At 46.7% G+C, this 18,114-nt stretch overlaps 2 protein-coding genes across 7 annotated transcripts in view; one reads left to right on the top strand and one right to left on the bottom strand.

Moving 5' to 3' along the window:
* The first annotated feature begins 3,530 nt into the window (after window positions 1–3,530).
* LOC132472770 (C-Jun-amino-terminal kinase-interacting protein 4-like) overlaps window positions 3,531–18,114 on the top strand; it is a 42,401-nt gene continuing 27,817 nt past the window's right edge. For 5 of the 6 annotated variants that reach the window (XM_060072535.1, XM_060072568.1, XM_060072552.1 and 2 more), the window contains exons 1-7: window positions 3,532–4,101; window positions 5,510–5,630; window positions 6,277–6,347; window positions 6,448–6,536; window positions 7,938–8,088; window positions 13,344–13,433; window positions 15,077–15,203. In XM_060072535.1, coding sequence (XP_059928518.1) covers window positions 3,787–4,101; window positions 5,510–5,630; window positions 6,277–6,347; window positions 6,448–6,536; window positions 7,938–8,088; window positions 13,344–13,433; window positions 15,077–15,203 — 964 coding nt within the window. In that variant the 5' untranslated portion in view covers window positions 3,532–3,786. Of the gene's footprint in view, window positions 4,102–5,509; window positions 5,631–6,276; window positions 6,348–6,447; window positions 6,537–7,937; window positions 8,089–13,343; window positions 13,434–15,076; window positions 15,204–18,114 lie in introns of all 6 variants that reach the window. The other variant, XM_060072560.1, reaches the window with a different exon arrangement.
* Window positions 9,665–11,216, bottom strand: LOC132473031 (E3 SUMO-protein ligase ZBED1-like). The gene is made up of 2 exons (XM_060072960.1): window positions 10,420–11,216; window positions 9,665–10,201 (listed from the first exon to the last, which is right to left on the bottom strand). The coding sequence occupies exons 1-2, from the start codon at window positions 11,113–11,115 to the stop codon at window positions 9,770–9,772; spliced, it is 1,128 nt and encodes a 375-aa protein (XP_059928943.1). The 5' UTR covers window positions 11,116–11,216; the 3' UTR covers window positions 9,665–9,769.

The raw sequence follows: 18,114 nt of genomic DNA on the forward strand, positions 1-18,114 counted from the left end.
GCAGTGACATCTCGCCTTTGTTTCAGCCATGGTGGAAGTGCGCCGGAAGTGTTCATGCACAACGAAGACAAATCCCGCCACCGGAACCAGGAAGCGTGATAATCCCCTATAAGCCAATGGACTACCAGAGATCGGTCATTGTACCGCAATAGAGTGGCGAAGTCACGCCCCTTCCGGTAGGGCTCATGGGACCTATGAGATCGAAAAATATGAATGGGTGTCAATGGAGAGAAAATAATTATTTTCTGGTCCCGGTCTTTATATGCCCTTGATTACACATATGTTGTTTGTCGATTTAAAGGATAATTTTTCATGCAAAGAAAACTAAAAATGTTCGTGAAGAAGTTTGATAATTTTAGGTTTTATGTGAGGCCGCTTTGTGAACTACAGCTCTTCGCTGCTCTCGACGCATATGATATACGTCGCCACACCCGCCCTAGGAACTCGGCACAGAGATGGCGATCTCTCTGCCCCACTTCACCGCTTTTTCCAAGGGGAGGATAAAAGCATCGAAAGAGGTGAAAACCATTATAAGTCGGGGCACGTGCAGAGTTTCAGTTATGCCGATGGGAAGATTGTCGGTCTTCTCCACGCCAGTCGCAGGGAGCGTGACGTCACATACGAGCCGTGTAGTCTTTCTCGTTGTGTTTTCTCTACAGCCTTTATCTGAACAATTGCACAATAAACGGTCGAACTCTTTGCATGAAAAATTATCCTTTATATCCACAAACAACATATGTGTAATCCAGGGCATATAAAGACCGGGACCAGAAAATAATTATTTTCTCTCCATTGACACCCATTCATATTTTTCGATCTCATAGGTCCCATGAGCCCTACCGGAAGGGGCGTGACTTCGCCACTCTATGGCAGTCTAAGGAAAATTTCTGGAGTGTAACTTTTCTTTTTTTTTCGTAGCCGGGAAAACACAAACACGAACCATCTCTCTCTCTTCACTTCAAGCAGATGGGTGGGTCGCCTTCTCATGGACATAATAAAGGAGCCGTCTTCTCCGGTGCTTGAGCTGTCCTTCACTCTATGCGTCAATCACGTGTGCAGTGCGTCTTCCGTCAACAACGTGCCGTGCTTGATTGTAACGAACAAATATTTTGTAACTGTAACTTACTTATGCAAGTCCTTCCATTTACGTGTTTACTTGCTATATATTATCTACAAATATAAATTATCTAAATTATAAATTCCAAAACATTCCTCCTTGAACTGAACTCCGGCGCATTCGTCAATCGACTTGTGTGGACTTCCTGTAAACACGAACCTACCGGTAATGCTTGTTAAACTGTCTTTTTTTTTTTTTTTTTATCCGGGTTTGCAAACTAAGTCGTTTGTGCTTCGTTTTATGTGTAGGGACCAGTGTTGGTCAAGTTAGTTTCAAAAAGTAATTAGTTACAGTTACAAATTACTTCTCCCAAAAAGTAATTGAGTTAGTAACTCAGTTACCACATTGTAAAAATAATTAGTTACTCAGCAAAGTAACTGGCGTTATTTTTCATGTTATATAACGCTGTTACGTTCTATAACATCTTTAACGTCAAAGATGTTTAGATTAACTGATTGAAGAATAAAAACACTATATACAGTATTTTAGAACATTTGGTATTTATTTGAACTCAATAGATTGCGGCCTGCCATATGATGCATAGAAATAAAACATAGAAAATAAATAAAGGAAAATCTGGCTATTGAGTAGGCCTAGTGCAATTCTCTACCTGTATACCATTGCACAATAAACAGAACACTATCCAACTCTTAAATATTCAATACAACAAATCGAGCGTTGTTTGTTTTAGAGTGTCTCCGTTTCCTTCTCTGGAGCTCAGGCTAGCTGCATTTGGGCTTGGGCTTGGGTTAGCAGCTGCAGCAGCAACAAGTGTCATATTCGCATGGGTTGATGTAAGGTGCTTTATTAGATTTGAGTTACTTGAGGCAGACGTGGATAACGTTTTTTTCCCTGGGCATAGCGTGCATGATACAAACACAGCAGCAGCAACAAGTGTCATATTCGCATGGGTTGATGTAAGGTGCTTTATTAGATTTGAGTTACTTGAGGCAGACGTGGATAACGTTTTTTTCCCTGGGCATAGCGTGCATGATACAAACACATTCTTGCCTTTAATTTCCATGAGTGAGAAGTAGTGCCGGTACTTCCAGTTAGAGAACGCTACGTTTGAATTTCCCTGGCTCGTCGCCATTGTCGCTGTCTTCAGCTGTAGTCAGAGCGTGCAGTGAGACATGCAGCGTGAGCAGGGCATCCGCCCACCCAGCCAATCATCATCGCGTTTGCAACGGTGTCATCATCCCCACGCCCCTGCTCTCTCCACGCAGCTTGTGTATAATATGACACCGCACGCTTCATTCAACCAAATTGTAGTAACGCGCCACTTTACATTATCAGTAACGATAACGCCGTTGCAATGATGAGAAAAGTAATTAATTAGATTACTCCGTTACTGAAAAATAACTCCGTTAGTAACGCCGTTATACTTAAACGCCGTTGCTCCCAACACTGGTAGGGACCCTAGTCATGCTACAGCAGAGGTTTGGTGATATTTTTAACAATATTAGTGGTTAAAAAATGCAGATTTAGAAGCGAAACTCAATGCCCCAACCCAATAACATGGACGCCAAACATTGAAAATAAAACTCGATTTTCAAGGTATCTGGAGGGCTTATTTGATGGGTTTTCATGCCAAAATAAAGACCCGGGGTTCAATTTGCGCCGGAATTACAATTTAGTAGGGATGAGTCGATCGCGACCAATTCGTTCACAACGAACGAATCCCGAACGTGAACGACAAGAACTGGTTCCCCAAAACAAGAAGAACTGGTTCTTTGATTCTTTTTAACCAAAAATATGGTCACGTAAATAAAATATACAAACGAACAGAGCTTCGTCTCCCCGCGATTTATATTGATTGAGTCTACAACGTTCTCAAAGATTCAGCCAATGAGAGGTAGCAATGGGGTTGCAATGGCACCTGGGTAAACAAATGACAAGGCGGTACCGTCGAATATGCGCGCTTTCTCTGTCTGACGTATCTTGGGTCATACCATTCATTCATACCGTTCGTATTTTTTATTTATGACCATGAAAGTTCTGTAATGCCTGAATAATGAAGAATTAAATGTAAAGTAAAATACAATTATAAATGTAAAACCATGAATGAAATATAGAGAGTAAGTGGTATAAATATTGGTGGGACGTTCAGTTATACTATTTAATATATCTTCTCGATTTTCACGGGTGTTAGAGCCTAGAAGTCGTTTAAATTATGCTCACGGCCATCTCGCGGGGGGTCAGACACCAAATGACGTAATCTGACGTAACGAACGAATCAAAACGAACGAATCAAACAAACGAATCGTTAAAGTGAACTGAACTGAAAGAACTAGTTCCCGGAAATGAATCATTTTGCCCATCCCTACACTTTAGAGAACTCCTCCGAAACTGTGGGTTACTGCCCCTTTAAGAGAACTCCACCTGAAACAGTGGGTCGCTGGCCCTTTAAGACAATAGCGCCACGTCGTTGGGTGACGTCATCACGCTGCTCTGGGCGACGGTTCGGCTGCCGAGGAGCTGCTTAGCAGGGCATTATTCATCCGGTTAATGTGGAGCATTTCCCCGACCGCTTCTTCGGGGTCGTGTTCCCGTCTGTAAGCGAGCTGTCCTCGGTGTTCAGGGACCGCGGTGCAGAGCCTCTCTAGTGCGGGGAACGCGGTGCAGAGCCCCGGGCCTGCGGGAGGAATAGGCCATTGGAGCTGGAGACCATGGAGTCGGAGACCATGGACCCGGAGGACGGAGCGGTGTACCAGGACGACCCGGGGAGCTCGGCCGTGATGTCGGAGCGGGTCTCCGGCCTGGCCACCTCCATCTACCGCGAGCTGGAGAGGCTGATCGGGCGGTATGACCGGGACGTGGTGAAGGAACTGATGCCGCTGGTCGTGGCCGTCCTGGAGAACCTGGACTCGGTGTTCGCCGAGAACCAGGAGCAGGAGGTGGAGCTGGAGCTGCTGAAGGAGGACAACGAGCAGCTGGTGACCCAGTACGAGAGGGAGAAGGGGAGGAGGAGAGCGGCCGAGGAGGTGAGGAGGAGGTCACACATACACACAACACAACAACACAACAGTACGACAGGGAGAAGGGAACGAGGAGGGCGGCCGAGGAGGAGGACATACACAGCACACATACACACAACACAACAACACGACAGTACGAGAGGGAGAAGTGGAGGAGGAGGGCGGCCGATGAGATGAGGATGAGGACACACACAGACAAACAACACAACAACACCACACCAGCACCTCTCCCTTAGATCAGCACCTGTCCCTTATCAGCTCCCTGATCAGCACCCCTCTCTCCCTTAGATCAGCACCTGTCCGTCTGAACCTGCTGTCTGGTACGGATGGGTACTGTTTACTACAGTACTATTACTATAGTACTATTACTACAGTCCTATTAGTACTATTACTTTAGTCCTATAGTTCTATTACTACTGTACTACAGTCCTATTACTATAGTCCTATTACTATCATAACAGAGCATGACAATACCATCAAAACAGAGACAATACCATCATAACAGAGACAATACATCATAACAGACGTTACCATCATAACAGACAATAGCATCATATTAAAAAAATCATATAAAACCTATTGGTTACCCAGATGGTCATCTATCGATTGAAGCTCCTCAGGATCTCATAGAGGGGTCATGGCTGTGCCCTATCAGTTGAATCCCTGGTCTATCCATCCTCCAGGGGGTTGGTTTAAACACATCCCCCCAAGGGGTTCACTGAATACAGGCACAGTCCAACATGGCATTTAGAGACACAGAATGGGAGAATAGATATCTCCCATTACAGGTTATATTGTTGTTCTACCTTCAAGGCTTCCTAAAGGTAGCCCAGACTGGACCTTCAAGGGGTAGACCCCAGAACCAGACTGGGGTAGACCCCAGAACCAGACTAGACCTTCAGGGGGTGGACCCCAGTAGACTGGGGTAGAACCCAGAACCAGACTGGGGTAGAACCCACAACCAGCCTGGACCTTTAGGGGTAGAACACAGAACCAGACTGGGGTAGACCCCAGAACCAGACTAGACCTTCAGGGGGTGGACCCCAGTAGACTGGGGTAGAACCCAGAACCAGACTGGGGTAGAACCCACAACCAGCCTGGACCTTTAGGGGTAGAACACAGAACCAGTCTAGGGTAGAACCGAGAACCAGCCTGACTGACTCACTCTGAGCCATAGTGTTCCATCATTGACCCTTTTATCATCGGCAGGAAGTCAGGCAGGAAGTTGAATCACAATAGAGCTTAGCTTCCTTGGACTAAAGGGTTATTAGTAGATGAGTAATTAGTCAATGATTTGGTTGTGTGTGTGTGTGTGTGTGTGTGTGTGTGTGTGTGTGTGTGTGTGTGTGTGTGTGTGTGTGTGTGTGTGTGTGTGTGTGTGTGTGTGTGTGTGTGTGTGTGTGTGTGTGTGTAGCGGTTCATAGAGTTCGAGGACTCCCAGGAGCAGGAGAAAAAGGAGCTCCAGCTCCAGGTCGGCCGCATGGAGTCTGCCTCCCGCCAGCTGGAGCTCAAGATCAAGAACTACGCAGAGCAGAGTGAGAGACACAGACAGACACAGACAGACAGACGGACTGACTGACTGACTAAATCTAGAAAGTTATTTCTTTCAAGATTACTAATTCATATCCTGACATACAATCAATTGTGCTCCTGGTTGTGTAAGATATGTTATTATTATATACATTTTATTAATCTTTGATCTATCCATCTATGATGGTTTTATAATTGCTGTCTTTTGTAAAGTGCTTCAACTTCGATGATTTTCATTGTTTCATACCAAAGATTTTGCTCACCACAACGAACAACGCGCTGTACGCAACGCAGAACACACTGTACGCAACGCACAACACACTCCCTCCCCCAGCCCTCCTCCCCCAGCCCTCCCCCTCTTCCCCAAGCCCTCCTCCCCCTCTTCCCCAAGCCCTCCTCCCCCTTCTCCCCCAGCCCTCCCCCTCCTCCTCCTCCCCCAGCCCTCCTCCCCAAGCCCTCCCCCTCTTCCCCAAGCCCTCCTCCCCAGCCCTCCTCCTCCTCCCCCTCCTCCTCCTCCCCCAGCCCTCCTCCACCTGGTTTCCCCTGGTTTTACCTGTTTTCATCTGGTTTCACCTGGTTTCGCCTGGTTGCACCTGGTTTCATCTGGTTTCATCTGGTTTAACCTCGGTCTGTCTCCCTCTCTTGTCTCAGTTGGCAGGTTGGAGGAACGGGAGTCAGAGCTGAAGAAGGAATTCAGCGCCCTGCACCAGAGACACACGGAGGTAGAGAGAGAGAGAGAGAGAGAGAGAGAGAGAGAGAGAGAGAGAGAGAGAGAGAGAGAGAGAGAGAGAGAGCGCTCTAACAGCTCCTTGGTTCTTCCAGATGATCCATAACTACATGGAGCACGTGGAGAGGATCAAGATTCAGCAGATGAGTGACAGCACCGAGTTGGGACCGCTGGGCCGAGTCAGGTAGGAGGGGGGAGACACGCTTGTGGAGACATGCTGGGGGAGACAGGTAGGAAGAGGGAGAGAGGCTGGGGGAGACGGGTACGAGCGAGGAGACATGCTGGGGGAGACAGGTATGAGGGGGGAGACACGCTGGGGGGAGAAGGTAGGAGGGGGGGAGAGGCTGGTGGGAGACAAGTAGGAGGGGGGAGAGAGGTAGGAGGGGGAGACACGCTGGGGGAGGCAGGTAGGAGGGGGGGAGACACGCTGGGGGAGTCAGGTAGGAGGGTGGGAGACACGCTGGGGGGGATGGGTAGGAGGGGGGAGAGACGCTGGGGGAGATGGGTTGGAGGGGGGAGACACGCTGGGGGGGGACGGGTAGGAGCGGGGAGACACGCTGAGGGAGACAGGTAGGAGGGGGGAGAGAGGCTGGGGAGACAGGTAGGAGGGGGGAGACGAGTACGAGGGGGGAGAAACGCTGGGGCAAACAGGTACGATGGGGGAGAGACAGGTAAGAAGGGGGAGAGACATTGGGGGAGACAGGTAGGAAGGGGGAGAGACTTGGGCTTTGTTTTTTTTCAGACCAAACCCGATCATCCTTTTTAATTTAAAAGAAAATCTATGAATGACAAATTTTCATATTTTTTAAGTTTGGTTAGTTTTAACAATGACAATGATTAACAAAACTAAATAAATAACACACATCTCCCACTCGGCCTTGTGCCTTAGTTTAAGATGTTGGGATTGTGGGGAAGTGTTGTGCTGCTGCTTTTGGCTGCCCTGCCCCAGACCACTTCCACACGACTGAGGAGACCGTGACTTTTCTGGCAACGAAATCCCCACTCTTTTCAGCGCATGCTGCCATGTTGATATTTAAAAAATTCTGAAGAGGAGGAGATGTTACTGGGAGCTACGGGACCTGGGGGGGGAAGGGGTGGCGCTTCCGTTAATACAAGAACTTTTTTATAATCAATTTTCATAAAAAAAAAATCATCCTAAACCATAAATTTGAATTACGATTAAAAATCAATAAATCGCCCAGCTCTAGGAGAGACACTGGGGGATTCGGGTAGGATAGGGGAGAGACGCAGTCTGCAAATCAACTCTGGTTATGCCCCAGAATGCCCATAAGGTTGGAGCCTGGAGGTGTTGGAGCATGGGGGGTGTTGGAGAAGGTTCTCCGGTGGTCTGGAGAGGACTCTCTGGGTGTTGGAGAAGGTTCTCTGGTGGTCTGGAGAGGACCCTCTGGGTGTTGGAGAAGGTTCTCCGGTGGTCTGGAGAGGACCCTCTGGGTGTTGGAGAAGGTTCTCCGGTGGTCTGGAGAGGACTCTCTGGAGGAAACAGAGTTGACGCCATCTGCGTTTTCTATTTCCTCCCCCATCTGAAGCTGTAATTAAGAGGCCTTGTTGTCGTCTCTCCCTGTAGGAAGGAGCGGCCCATGTCTCTCTGCATCTTCCCCTCGGCAGGGGGGGCCTCGGGGGCCCCGACCGACCCTCCAGCTCTGGCAGAGACCCCCAGCACCGCGGGCTGGCCTCTCAAGGACCCTGCGCAGCCCCGCTCCAGCACCAGCCTCAAGGTGTGTGTGTGTGTGTGTGTGTGTGTGTGTGTGTGTGTGTGTGTGTGTGTGTGTGTGTGTGTGTGTGTGTGTGTGTGTGTGTGTGTGTGTGTGTGTGTGTGTGTGTGTGTGTTAAAATTATGTCGTGCGACATCCAACATTCAAAGTAGTGCTGGGAGTGAAGGAGGACCGAGTCAATACAAGGCGACTCTGTCCTCCGCATCTAGGAGTAGGGCTGCTCTTCTCCTGTCTGCTCCCCCCAACCAGCACCCCCTAAACAGGACTTATATTACTGCTAGATTTAGAACGAGTAGCATAATGGCTCCTATAAGCTTTTATTTTTTAACTTCTCTCACACTAAACCTTGGTCAAAATTACAAAGTACAGTTTGACGGATGGTGCGATAATAAGGCAATGTATGCTATATGAAAAGAAGATGAATTGCTGTTGCATTGTGGGTACCAAACCAAGTGATGATCCATTGAAGGATATTTTTGACATGTTTTTGATGTTGGGGGTGAGTTAATATATTCAGCTGCTTCTTCTTTTGGTGGGGGTTGTCAAAACTGGGACATTCCATAAGCATCATGGGATTGATGCCATCACTGCTGCAACTGGCTCTTGGCCAATCACTGAGGGAAGAGGGCCAGCTGGAACGTCATTGGCTCTTACTTAACCTGAGGCACAGAGCAGAGCGGTGTGTCGTCGGGCCGTTGACCGCAGGGTGGATTTATCTGCTGGATGGTCTCCCCTTAATGAGTCCGGGGGCTTCCCGCTCCCCTCCAAAGGCCACGGGGGTCTGGGGGTCCTTGGGGTCTGGGGGTCCTGGGGGTCTGGGGGTCCTGGGGGTCTGGGGGTCTCATGTCCCCGCTCCCTTCCAGAGGCCCAGATGGTTTCTGTCAGGGCTGGGATAGGAAGGATAGATAGGATAGGAAGGATGGGTAGGATGGGATAGTATAGGTGGATAGGTAGGATGCACATCATGGTGCATCCTTCAAAGCCCTTCAAAGTAGTCTGGTTGAGTGACTAAATGATAACGATCATCAGGTATCGGAGCGTAAAGGATTTTTTGGGGGGGGGGTCCTCTTTGTGTGTGTGTGTTAGTGTTTAGATTCTCTGCCCGAGCCCGACCCAACGGTCGGGCCGATATTTCCCACCACTATCCTCTAGGGGTGGGAATTGGCAAAAATTTGACGATTCGATATTATTGCGATATTTGGGCCACAATTCAATATTATTGCGATTCTCAATGTATTGCGATACAGCAAGTATTGCGATTCGATTCTGCGATATATTGCGATTCATGTTCCCCATATTATTCAAAGACATAAAAAAAAAGAGGAAAAAAAGACTGCTCAACTCACTTCAAATGGCACATTTAATTATGTGAACAACAGTGCAAAAACTTAGGAGGGTAGTGCAAAACTTTGTCCTTGAACATTCAGGACACAGGACCGTTGTAATTATTTTTTCGGAATAGGTGACCTCTCACATGAACGCTGAGCTCCCAGCACATGAATTAAAATTATTGAAATACAATAGAGTAACACAAAGCAAACTTAATAGAGTAACTTAAACCTTAGAATACTCATATAAATAAGAGTAACTCAGTGCTTCAATCAACTTGAGAAAAATAAACAAAAATGTGAACTGCTAGAGTCCAGTCTAGTTGGCTGCAAGGTCATGAACCAAAATGTTAAATTCATTTTGGAATGTTGGCATTTTTGCTCAGAAAAAGCAGTTGGTCAACATGCTCAGATGTTAAAGTGCTCCTCTGGGCTGTGACTATATCCCCTGCAGTGGAGAACACCCTTTCAGCAGACACACTTGTGCCTGGAATGCTCAGGTATCTTTTGGCGAGTTTGGCCAGGAAAGGATACATTTTCTCATGAGCTTTCCACCAGTTGAGAGGGTTTTCTTCAAGTGGCAGTGGAGAAGCCTCCTGGTATCTCTTCACTTCCTCTTCAGCTTGGGAAAATGCTGACTTTAGTGGGGCTGTGGTAGAAAATGTTTCTCCCAGTAAATCAGCTAGCCCAGATCTTCTTTTAGGTTGTGGCTCTTCAAGCACCTCAAGATCCTGTCCATCCATTTCTATTCCAGAGGCACTGCTGGTCTCTTCTTGCCTAATAGTGGGCTGTAGAGAAACATTTGATGTTAAAAGAAAAAACATCTCAGGTTTGGAATAGCTGTGGAATGCTCAATGCAATTAAAACAGATGTAAGAAAATAACCCAAAGTAGCCAGATGAACATAGGCTTGGTTTTAATAAATAAATAATAAATCATTTGTAAACTCCTTTATGATATTTTAAAATAATAACTAAATAATAAACTAGTAGTTCATTAAAGCCTACCTGAAGGCTGGCTGCCTCCACAACCAGTTTGGAATATGTGGCACTGATGTCATCTGTGGTCAGGAAAGGCAGTGACTTAAATCGTGGATCCAGGGCCGATGCTGTGTGGAGGGTGTTTTTCTCCTCAACAGTGCTATATCTCTTCTGCAGATCTTGATTTATTGCCTGTTTGATGTCCCTCACAATTGGTTTGTCCCCCATTGCCTGATGTGTGTCATTTAGCAGCTTTGCATGCACTGGAGCAATGATGGACAAAGTGGGATTCTTCTCCTCTGAAACTATTTTCGTGGCTACAAACATCGGTCGAAGTGCCTGCATTATGTCCTCAGCGTCTGTAATGTCATTTTCGTTGAGGGTGCAAATATCACTTCCTGACCGCCTGACGTCAGAGGACAACAGAGCAGCACAGATCGCTGGTTGTTGTTCCAAGAAACGCTGAAGCATTTCGTAGCCACTGTTCCAACGGGTCACAACATCGGTCTTAAGCTTGTGAGTGGGGAGGTCCAGGAGCTTTTGTTTTTGTTCCAACATGGAGTTGGCGATTGTACTGCGGTGGAAAAAAGTGTTTATTTTCCGGACTCTTCCCAGTAACCTAGCGACAGCAGGCAGCTTAAGTGCGCGCTGTGAGGCGAGGTTGAGGGTATGGGCAAAACATTTCACGTGAAGGTAGCCCCCGACCTGCGCAGCCACTACCATGTTGGACGCATTGTCCGTTACCAAAACAATCGGCTTGTTAGAGATGCCCCACTCTTCGGTTGCCGTTTTCAGCACCTCAGCCACATTAGCCCCGGTATAGTCTGGCTGAACGGAAGTGGACAGCGTCGGATTTGGCCGCGACTCCTCCCCTTCCGGTTGCTCCCCCTCAAACTCGGAAACTAGGCAGTATGGCGAGTTTTGAAGAGGACTTTGACGGCGCTGTAAAGTTGGCATGTTTGGCTCTTTCCGTCGAAAATTGCAAAGAACTGCAAAAGATTTGCTTGCAGCATTGGCTGAGGAAGAAAGATGTTCTATTTTGCATGGACACCGTTGCTGCTTCCCGGGCTTAGCCCCGCCCTAGACGATTTTGATTGGTTTAAAGAAATAAAAACAGGCCCGCCCAGTTTCCCCACGGATAGACGGCTCGAGGTAGCGTGGCTCCAGACCATTCTACTTGCTGTAGTTTGGTCTGGCTTTGCGAGACTAGCCCCGGTATGACTCTCATGCATCGCCCTGGTTTGAAGAACATGAGCTAAAAGCTGCCATTCATCCGTGATGTGATGCGCCGTTATGGTCATGTAGGATTCAGTAGCTCTTGATGACCAACCGTCACAAGTTATAGCAACTCCTTCGGCTAAACTTAAAGTTCCATTTACCTCCTCTTTGACTTCGCTGTAGAGTTTGGGGATGGCAGTGTCGGTAAAATATTTACGTGAGGGGATCACATACCTGGGCTCCAGTATGCCTAGCAGATTCTGGAAACCTTCATTCTCCACCACACTGTAAGGCTGTAAGTCTTTGGGGATGAAGTAGGCTATTGCCTCAGTGATTTTCTTTGCCCTTTCGGAGTTTTGAGGTAACTTTATCACTTAGTTTGGTCCAAGGTGCGTTGATTTGCGGGTAGGACAACTTTGGGTCGTTCCTCAGGGGTCGCTATCGCTAACTCTAAATGGTACCTTGTGAGATGCACTCTCAAATTCGTCGTATTCCCACAATACTTAATTTTCATCCGGCACTCTTTGCAGATGGCAAACTGCATGTCAAGGTCTTTACTAGTATTACATTTTCGATAAAAAAAACCCGAAATGTAGCCACACTTTCGACTTAAAAGAAGACGGAGCTTCGTGTACAATCGGTTGAGATGGTGAAGCCATTTTCATTTAAATTTGTTGAATGCAAGGTAACAAAGCACCACCTAATTTGTTGTTTAATGCACGTCATCAAAGCACCGCAACAAGCGCCACCTTGTGGTTGTAATATGGAAATGTAATATTATCAGAGTAAAGTCAGAGAAAACCCGAAAGTAAAACACATAATTATATAATTAAATATCGCAATACTTTGCGCTACTGTATCGATATAATTGCGAACGCAAAATATCGCGATACTGAAGTGAATCGATTTTTCCCCCACCACTACTATCCTCGGGCCGGGCCTTTGATCTAGCGTTTATTTATTTTTTTATCATTGCTTTATTGGCCTAATCTGAGGAGAAATCGATGCCATAAACAGAATTATTATAGGCCTTTATTACACGGGTCTTCTCAATGCTGTGGAACGCTCCGTTCACTTGCATGGGTAGTAGTCGGGTAACTTGTCAACCCCAGCGTCGTTGTGGTGAGCGACAAATTCAGGGCGAAGCAAGGCACCTTCGCTGCGCGTCAGTGTACTGTTCGCCCTGTCGGGGCTTATATTCCCGATAATGACCGGCGTTCTATACATTATCCCTTGCATATATATTTAGCAGAGTAGGCCTAGTAACAAATGTGTACCAAGTTACATATGTGTTTAAAAAATGTCGGGTTGAAATCGGATTCGGGCTCTGGCCAGGCTCGGACAGAACGTGCACGGGGCTCGGGCCAGGTCGGGCGTGATTTTCTGGGCCCGATCTCAGCTCTAGTGTGTGTGTGTGTGTGCGGGGGGCTCCTCTTTGTGGGGGAAGGGGCTCCTCCGTGGTGGGGGGGGTCCTCTTTATGGGTCTCCCATGTGCTCACAGCATGTGGTCCTCAGGCTGAGAGGATGGACATGAGCTCAAAGGCCCCAGATAAAATACTTTAACAGGAAATGAGAAATGAGAAGATGTCCTCATTTCACGTGCAACCAGCCGGTGCACAATCTAGAAGACCTCCCATTGCTCCTCCTTCTACTGCTGATGAAAGCAGTCCAGAGATGTGCATATTGCCCTGTCCCGGACCTCTCTCACCCTCTCCCTCTCCTCCCCCTCTAAGCCCTGTGATTTGGACGAGCCCTCAAAGTCCAGGCAGCTTGAGGGTTCGCAGGACGCTGCTTGGGGAAACTCATTGGCAGACGACTGCAAGGTAGCTGGACTCCGGCCGCTGTGGTAACGCACTGCAGGCCCCCGGCCTGTGTTGTGTGTCTTTGTAGTCCTGTGTTTTGTGTCTTTGTAGTCCTCTGTTGTGTGTCTTCGTAGTCCTGTGTTGTGTGTCTTCGTAGTCCTGTGTTGTGTGTCTTTGAAGTCCTGTGTTGTGTGTGTCTTTGTAGTCCTATGTTGTGTGTCTTTGTAGTCCTGTGTTGTGTGTCTTCGTAGTCCTGTGTAGCGTGTCTTTGTAGTCCTGTGTTGTGTGTCAGCCTTCGTAGTCCTGTGTTGTGTGTTTTTGTAGTCCTGTGTTGTGTCTTTGTAGTCCTGTGTTGTGTGTCTTTGCAGTCCTGTGTAGTGTTTTTCTAGTCCTGTGTTGTGTGTCTTTGTAGTCCCGTGTTGTGTGTCAGCCTTCGTACTCCTGTGTTGGGTGTCTGTGTAGTCCTGTGTTGGGTGTCTTCGTAGTCCTGTGTTATGTGTCTTTGTAGTCCTGTGCTGTTCCACTGTCTGTCCCCCCTCTGGCCTTCAGCCTCTCTCAGCCTATCAGTGTTTACATCTGTTTGTGGCCGATGTCGGTGGAGACGTCGACCGACCGCCGAGCCCCTCGGAGGAGAGGAGCACGGCTCTGTGTGTGTGTGTGTTTCATTTTACTTTAATTTCATTGCATGGTCTGGTGTGTTCCTGGTTTTCTTTCTCTGTGTCGCTGTTTTTTGAACGTTGAAGTTCTAAAGACACCGTTCTAAACCCCCCTTGGACACACAGCCAGTGTGTGCGTTCTGCCAGTGATGTGCACTACCTTCTATTTGGATGTGTTTCGGTGTTTCTCTTGTGTGTGTGTTTCCCAAGTCTTGTGTAGATGTTTGTTGAGCAAAGAATGGTCTTTGTGTTATTGTGTAACTTCTTTAAAGACATGTTTTTCCCTCAGTGTCTGATTGTTGATTGTATTCTCTGCAGGATTTCTCTGTTGTCGTTCTTTCTTAATCTTTTCTTCTTTTCATGACTAGCAGCAAAGCCTTTGCACACCAGATTGTCTTATTGAACATATTCTAACTGAGGGCTGAACCCGTGATGTTCCTGACGAGTCGTTGGAGAGAACTAGAACGTTAAAGAGCCTGAGAGCTACTGAGAGTTGTTGATAATATGGAAAACATCTTGAAGAAATAGATAATGCCTAATCAGATATTATAGAGAATTAATTTTTGATTTCTTTAGTTCAAGAAGGAAAGAAAATGGTACCTACACACACACACATACCGGTACGTACATACATACTGCATACATACATACATGCATGCATACATACATACATACATGCATGCATGCATGCATACATACATACATACATACATACATACATACATACATACATACATACATACATACATACATGCATACATGCATACATGCATACATGCATACATACATGCATAGATCCAGTGTGCAGTGGCTTTATCTTTTTCTGTTTCTCTTGGTGTTTCTCTTTTCACTAGAACCCCCCAATAACCCCTGGCCGAGTTGCCGCCGGTCTGTAAACTATGTGTTTGCGTCTGGCTCTAGCCCTGACGGTCCCATCAGAGCTAGCTCCATGCTAGCTCCATGCAAGCCTCCTGCTGGTTCTGTGCTGATGCTGCGCCTTTGTTTCAGGAGGAGCTGTCCAACCTCAGCGGCTTCAAGCCAGCAGCCCCGAGGACCCCAGCGGACCCAGGCCCCGAGGGGGAGGAGCCGGGGGGCAGGAGGGCCGAGGGGGCAGGGGCAGGGGCCATACCTGAGGGTAGGGGTCCTTAAGTACAGTTCACACAGTGCAGCCACAGGTTAACGTTTCCTCCAACCTGTCCTGTATGAAGAGAAACCATGAGAAAGCAGAGACATTTTAGAAGTGCTGTTCACACAATGCTCCCAAGGACCCTGCTTGAATAGCTTTTGGTTATTTTTTCAAAAACTGAATTTAATGCATTTCCTGAAATGAGATTACGTGCCCACCTCACTTCGGTCCTTGATGACTGAAGTGAGGTGGGCTGTTATGAACTGTAGTGAGCTAGCCTGTAGTGAGCTAGACTGTAGTGAACTGTAGTGAGCTAGCCTGTAGTGTACTGTAGTGAGCTAGACTGTAGTGAACTGTAGTGATCTAGACTGTTGTGAGCTAGCCTGTAGTGAACTGTAGTGATCTATACCAGTGAGCTAGACTGTAGTGAACTTTAGTGAGCTAGACTGTATTGAACTGTAGTGAGCTAGCCTGTAGTGTACTGTAGTGAGCTAGAACGTAGTGAACTGTAGTGATCTAGACTGTAGTGAGCTAGCCTGAAGTGAACTGTAGTGAGCTAGACTGTAGTGATCTAGACTAATGAGCTAGCCTGCAGTGAACTGTAGTGATCTAGACTGAAGTGAGCTAGACTGTAGTGAACTGTAGTGAGCTAGACTGGAGTGAGCTAGACTCATGGATTAAAGTTCTCCGTCGCTACGACGGATTTCCGTCATTTGGAGTTCACAGAGGCCACTTCACATCTCCGATAACGTCGGGACAAATTTACAAACAGGCGTCATTTGGATAAACTAATCGCATATTAAGGATCTAAATAGGTACTTTCTCGCATAAAAAAATATTAAAACTTAAGAAAGTGATGTATTAACAGCACTGAAGCGAGAATTAAAACAGCTTTTAGCAGCTTTACCGCTACCGCTGCCGCGAAATGCATTCTGGGAAACTTGCATACTGTATACTGCGGTGCAGTCGGTCTGCTGTATACTGCATACTGAATCCCACATTCAGTATGCAGTATACAGTACATACTGCGCAGTATGTAGTCGGCAGTACGGTAGTATGCAGTTTCGAACATGGACATAATAGAGGGGACTCTCTAAATCGACGCCACTTCGACCTGGGCGGGACTTTACGTCCTATGTCACTCGCTATGGGTGTGCATGTGTGCGCGTAGCCGTTTGTCTCAGGGATCTGTGCACGAACTCCCTTGCACTACAGGATTACGAGCGTCAGTGTCGTACGCGATGGAGGGTGGGTGACATTCCTACAGTCTGTGATGATAGGCTATATTTCTACAAATGACATGACGAAACAACACAAACTAAGCTAACATTAGACTATAGCCATACCAAATAACACCATACCAGCTAACCCTAACTATTTATATTAAACTCTGAACCACTTTGCACCAGGCAACTGTGTGTTGGTGTGTCTTATTGCTTCCCACGTCTGCGTCTGCATCTTTCCCACTCCTGGCTAATCGTTTCAGCTTTTGTACTGTATATCAGAAATTGTAAAGACAGTGATGTGTGTACATTGTGCGAGTATCCGTCACTCGCGTTGTGTGTGCAGTCCATAATGAAAGAAAAAACCTTGCATCACTAGGGAATCGAACCCCCAATCATCAGTCTTTAAACGTTGGTCGTTGGTAACTAAACACAGAGATCGCATTTTGTTTAACTGCTAACTAACAAACGGGTTTATGCGTTCAATGAACAAAGATTATGGAAATAAAAGACCACTTTTCCATCAGAAAAATCATCAGAACCGTTATTACCAACCCATAGACACTAAAAGCCAAACCCTTTCTCACATGCACACCCATCGCGAGTGACGGCTATGCGCACACATGCACACCCATAGCGAGTGACGTAGGACGTAAAGTCCCGCCCAGGTCGAAGTGGCGTCGATTTAGAGAGTCCCCATAATAGAGTGGCGAAGTCACGCCCCTTCCGGTAGGGCTCATGGGACCTATGAGATCGAAAAATATGAATGGGTGTCAATGGAGAGAAAATAATTATTTTCTGGTCCCGGTCTTTATATGCCCTGGATTACACATATGTTGTTTGTGGATTTAAAGGATAATTTTTCATGCAAAGAGTTCGACCGTTTATTGTGCAATTGTTCAGATAAAGGCTGTAGAGAAAACACAACGAGAAAGACTACACGGCTCGTATGTGACGTCACGCTCCCTGCGACTGGCGTGGAGAAGACCGATAATCTTCCCATCGGCATAACTGAAACTCTGCACGTGCCCCGACTTATAATGGTTTTCACCTCTTTCGATGCTTTTATCCTCCCCTTGGAAAAAGCGGTGAAGTGGGGCAGAGAGATCGCCATCTCTGTGCCGAGTTCCAAGGGCGGGTGTGGTGACGTATATCATATGCGTCGAGAGCAGCGAAGAGCTGTAGTTCACAAAGCGGCCTCACATAAAACCTAAAATTATCAAACTTCTTCACGAACATTTTTAGTTTTCTTTGCATGAGAAATTATCATTTAAATCCACAAACAACATATGTGTAATCCAGGGCATATAAAGACTGGGACCAGAAAATAATTATTTTCTCTCCATTGACACCCATTAATTTTTTTCGATCTCATAGGTCCCATGAGCCCTACCGGGCTATACACGCGTGTATTATGTCGTCATACGTCAACGCCGGTAAAATTGTCAAATTATATAGTGAGTATTTAAAAGGTCTACCGTTAAAATTGACTGAAAACACAAGCATTTTAATGTACATCCCGATTATATATTAAATATATTATATACAAATGTATATATATACACACCATTTTCGCGCCACATCTTACGTCTCTTTGTTGTGTTAGTGTTGAGTGTCAGAGCGAAAGTTAAGCTAGTATGAACTCCCTTATAATGATTGACGGCTCTGATGTATCGGATATTGATAAAACACAAAAA

This window comes from Gadus macrocephalus, chromosome 2, assembly GCF_031168955.1.
Source record: "Gadus macrocephalus chromosome 2, ASM3116895v1".
In the NCBI taxonomy this organism is placed as follows: domain Eukaryota; kingdom Metazoa; phylum Chordata; class Actinopteri; order Gadiformes; family Gadidae; genus Gadus; species Gadus macrocephalus.